General features: G+C 28.2%; 1 protein-coding gene across 1 annotated transcript in view; it reads left to right on the top strand.

The window, feature by feature from the left end:
• LOC108724929 (uncharacterized) overlaps positions 1–4953 on the top strand; it is a 6850-nt gene extending 1897 nt beyond the window's left edge. The window contains exons 2-8 of the mRNA XM_018451632.1: positions 1618–2010; positions 2368–2587; positions 2672–2780; positions 2886–3007; positions 3395–3520; positions 3880–4079; positions 4945–4953. Of these exons, the coding sequence (XP_018307134.1) occupies positions 1618–2010; positions 2368–2587; positions 2672–2780; positions 2886–3007; positions 3395–3520; positions 3880–4079; positions 4945–4953 (1179 nt within the window). The remainder of the gene's footprint in view (positions 1–1617; positions 2011–2367; positions 2588–2671; positions 2781–2885; positions 3008–3394; positions 3521–3879; positions 4080–4944) is intronic.
• The last annotated feature ends 386 nt before the right edge of the window (positions 4954–5339 follow it).

A 5339-nucleotide genomic window follows, 5' to 3' on the forward strand; every position in this document is an offset into this window, starting at 1 on the left:
AGTCGTAATAAATCATTGCACGAAAATTTTCACGAGTTAATTCCATTTTTTCGCTGAGACACAATTTTCAAGTGACTGTAAATAATACAAATCGCGCTCAAATAACCATAACGTTCTGAAGAAGGTTATGGTCAAAAATGTCAAACTTTCTAGTGGAAACGTCAGATGGCACCTGACAACACTCAGTGTTGCCAAGGCTCAAAATATAAGTAGTGCCCCTCGTATTACTTTGTTTCAAAAAAATATTTTACTCTCAGTATTTTTCGACGATTACTTTCATCAAGAAATCGTTTTAAATCTTCATCGTCACTCTCACTTGAATTAGAACTTGCGAAAACTGTCTCGAATATTATTGCTTTATTTATATTTATTTTGCAAATTATATAATAATTACAAAAAGAAAATAAAAGCAAGCTCATAAGCTGCAACTTGGGAAAAAATTCATATGTATGAACATATGTTATATTGACGACCGTCGGGTTCGGAACACTTTTCGGTTTAGTTACGGAGCTGCCAACATCTAGGAAAAAAAATAAGCTAAACTAACTCGGTTCGGAATACACCCCATATCTTTTTATGATAAATCTCTATTTATCTAGGACTCTATATAAACGCAAAAAATTCGATTTTTTTTTAATTCTAGATTGGCGCTACCACTTAAAAAAATATGTATGCAAAATGGATAATTTTTAAAATAAGCAGCTATGTATTTGCTTTACACCAATGAAACATATGATTATCTCAAGATATCTCGTAAATTATTAGTTTTTCTATATCTCTACCTTAATACTTTCATATGCAGAATAATTACGGAATCACATTACATAAAAAAATTATACAATTTCATTTAAAAAAATGGAGATGATTTTTATATCTTTTTGGCGCCCCCACTTAGAAGAAAGACAACATGACCAAAATACATGCCCCTTGAAACCTTGAAACCACTTTCATTTGAAACATTTTTTCCTATCCTAAAAACCAAGCGAGATTTTTCAGATGCTCGAGTGAGTCAGACACCCTGTATATTTAAACCGTGTAGGTATCTAATGGTGAATTCGATTGAAGGCACTGGTGCATATTAAAGCCGTTGTACATTGATTTATTTTGAGTATAAAAGTGAAATATAAATATTTCGAATTATAAAATATATATTTTACCTAACAGTACAATAAAGTGTATTGAGTATTTCAGGATTTAATCGATTTCTATGTTTATATATAAAGATATCTTTACGTTATTTTGTGTACGACGGCTTTAATGTGCACCAGTGCGCATTGAGTGCGTTCAATCGAATTCGCTATTATATTACGGCAAATACTCTTTTTCGCAATGTTCTTCCTTCACAATAATCTTTCTTTGTACATGTTATCATTTTTTATGTTTAGTTGCTGTCTTCTTACGAGTGTGCTGCGCATAAAAATTAGCTCTCTTATTCTACATACCTTATTTGTTATGTTATATCTAATGTCATAAATACCTATTTGCTTCTTCCAATAAATATCGCGTAATAAAAACTTTCATAAACACACTTATGTATAAAAAAATTCATCGAATTTATCGATCGATAGATCTCATTTCATTATACAGCCACACACCTTAAAGAAATAATTATTATAGGATTTCATTGATTGGATTTACAATGACAAAATTAATATCTCTGCTATTAAGTATTATGATATTGCGGAAATTGATCGTCTTGTGAATCTATTGGAATTGGGCAGACTATTTGTAGCAGACAAGTTAATACAAGACGTAACCGAAAGACTTGAGGAATATAATATATCACCAGAAAATGCCATTAAATTATGGATAACAGCACAAAATTTGAGTATCAATGTGCTACGAGATATTTCTTTGGCTATTTGCCTGGATCGTTTTGATGAACTGCCGCTTCAATCAATTATAAATCTAACAAAAGAAAATTTTCTGAAGTTAATTGGAAACAGTAATATAAATTCTACGGAATCTCTTTTGCTTTATGTTACAAATGAATGGATGAACCATCATCATGTAATTATCTTTAAATATAAAACTTACATTATCCTAACAAATAAAACTTCAAAATTAAAATTATTAATTTTTAGATTAATACAGAAACTATGCCTTTATCTTCGTTATTTAAAATTGAAAATGGAACGGATTATTATTTGATAATTATTTGTACCGTAAAATTTGATTTATCGCACTACCGCGTTTCAAACTCGCATCGTTCATCAAGTTGTATGTGAACGTGTAGTTGTATATTAATAAGTCATATAAATAAATTTGTTTAATTATACTATTTTGTTTTCTTAGTATATTATTATATTCTATTGTACATTAATATATTACAATTCTATGTATAGTATGACCTCTTCTTTTTTGCAGGATTTTACAATTCCTTTAGATATTATAAAAAATAAAACAAAAATTTTTAGCTGTATTATATCTTGTGAGGGCAGTGACATTATTAACAGTGAGCAATTTATTCATTGCTGGGACGGTAACGAATTCTTTGAACTTACTTCATTCAAGTATCCCAAAGATATTATCGATTGTAGCACTAATGAAGAGACTGCATTAACAGGAATGGAGATTATTGGAAGAAGTATGCAGTTTGTTTGATTTTATATTCTGTCTTATTTAAAATAATATTATCCTATTTATTAATTATTTTATATGATGTTTTTAGGAAACAATTTATATCTTTGCGGTGGAGAATTTGGTATTAAATCAGGCAAATTTAACAAAAACATATGGCGTTATTGTCTGATATCTAAGAAATGGTTCCTTGAGACAGGGTAAATATATCCTAACGATTAAGTAAATATAAGAGTAATAAAATAATGAAAACGTTATTTATAAAATTCGATAATGTTATTTATTAAAGTTTATAAATATTTTAGTATGCCAAGTGAAAGAAGAGACATGATCGCTGTATTTTTAAAAAATAAATTAGTGCTTGTGGGTGGTAGGGGACGGGATGGACAATTTCTGCGTAGTGTTGATATCTATGACATCTATACAGGTAATTTTAATTATGCAGCTACACAATTCATTAATCTAATATCTATGAAAAGTATACATGGAATAATTCACTTGAGTTTATCCATAACGATTCCAAACAAAGATGATTATATATAATATGTGATAATGTGATGATTGTATATCGTAGGATTATTTTTCATAAAATTTATATCTTTTACAAGCTTTTTATACCTTTTAAATTTATAGCTTTTACTTTTTTTTTATTGATAACTTTTTTATAGTTTTTATTGAAAAAAATATTATTTTGTTATGTTTAATTTTACTTTAGTATTTAATAATCAACGTCGCATAGGTATGTAGACATCGATTGCAAAAGCATTTTTAGATTTTATTAATTTTTCTAAATGTTTTTCTTTTAACGGCACAGGTTTGTGGACATTTGGTGCGAAAATGTTGAAAGAAATGGAATATGACGAATATTATGATCCCGAATATTATGTTTGTAATGGAAAATTAATGATAAATCTATTTAAGCCTCATGATTGCTCTAAGGGTAAGTAGAATATTACAAGAATATCGGCAGATTGATAGCAGATTTGATCAGCAGACTGATCGTCAGATATTATGATTCTCTGTGAAGTTTGTTACCCTTCTGCCATCAAAAATTTAAATGGACTCTAATCAGAATCTATTTCTGCAGTAACGTATTTCATTCTTCATTCTTATTGTCCTGTTGAAAACGTATGGGAAAAAAGGAGTAGTCTTAAAAATTTGATATATGTATATCCCATAGATAACGATATTCCAATATTAGAGCTTAAATCTCTTCCATGTTACATTGGTAAATATTATAATTCATGTACTATAGAAATGTTAAAGAAATTTTAAAATTTATATTTGCGTGGTTTGCAGATACTTCTGATCCGGATAACATGATTTTAAGAGCTCTCACAACATTCCATAAAGAATGTAAACATGAACAGAATATTACACGTGTCTTACTTGGTACTGTACGTAAGAGTTTACGGGATTTCAAATACGATGAGCATCTCCATATGTCAACGTACATTTCAATGTATCATCCATGTACCAAATGTGGCTCAGATATCTTAGTATGTGTAGATACGACAGATTCTTCCGACACAATAGGCTTGCTTAATATTCCTATAAAAAATCCAAAGAAATTTGATTCCCTTTTATTTTTTCATTCACCCTTGAGATTTTTTAACTTAATTGATCCAGCGCACTTGCATACAACAAACTTGAATAATTGATTTATGTAAATCTACATTGAGATTAAATAAAAATATATATCTACATAAAAATCCAGAAAAATATAGTAAATGTTGTAAAAACATTCCAAAGAATGAATAGATAGAACATATACATATTAAAAAAAAGAATGTCATATCAACTTCCCGTGAAAAATGTTTCATATATAATTATATACATAATTATATAAAATTATATACAATTACATAAAAAATTGACATATTTTATACCCTATTATATGTAATTATATATGAAATATGTCCATATATATATATATATAACATTTTTTTCCGAACTTTTATTTGCCGTGACATTTTCCATTGATTGTCATATCTCTTTAATCATTATGAAGTGCCAAATAACGTATTTAATAATTGTATAAGCTTTATCTCTATGTGTACGACATACAAATACTTGTATCTATATAATTTATAATAAAATACATAAATGTGAGTATCTTCTATTGTCTTCTCTTTAAATTTTTTTGAGTGAAATCTACTTCAAACGAAAGGAATCTCATTCCAAAGAATTGAGAGTGTACCGACATTTTTTTAAATCAATGATTCTATAGATTCCAAACCGAACTTTGTGAAAAAGATAATGATATATATAACTATATAGCTTCCCCGGCCTTTATTTCATCACAGTCATAATTTTTATGGAAAAAGATTGGATAAATTTCATAATCCAATCTCTGCTTTGTAGAATCCCTAAAGAAATCTTTTTAAAAAAAGAAGGAACATACGCCAAGTGCATAAAAGTACATTCTTCTTAATCAAAAACGGATATGAAATAAAAGTAATTAGACGATTAATTCATTACGCAAGACACATAAGACTGAAAATGACTAAAATTGTCAATATATTGATATAAAATTGTCAACGGATTGTAGTAAAGAAGATACTTGGCGTACTCGGGTCGCATTAAAACGCAATATTGTAGGACCAATACGTTTTCATAATACAGAAATTGTTTGCAATATGAATTAATAAAAAGGTTATTATACGTACCATACAATATTCTGCAGATATACGCATAGATGAAAACAATAATTCAACAAAGAAAAGACGTCAATAATTGCTTACTAATCTTGTAAATTC

Source organism: Mycetomoellerius zeteki, unplaced genomic scaffold, assembly GCF_001594055.1.
Source record: "Mycetomoellerius zeteki isolate Tzet28-1 unplaced genomic scaffold, Tzet1.0 scaffold316, whole genome shotgun sequence".
In the NCBI taxonomy this organism is placed as follows: domain Eukaryota; kingdom Metazoa; phylum Arthropoda; class Insecta; order Hymenoptera; family Formicidae; genus Mycetomoellerius; species Mycetomoellerius zeteki.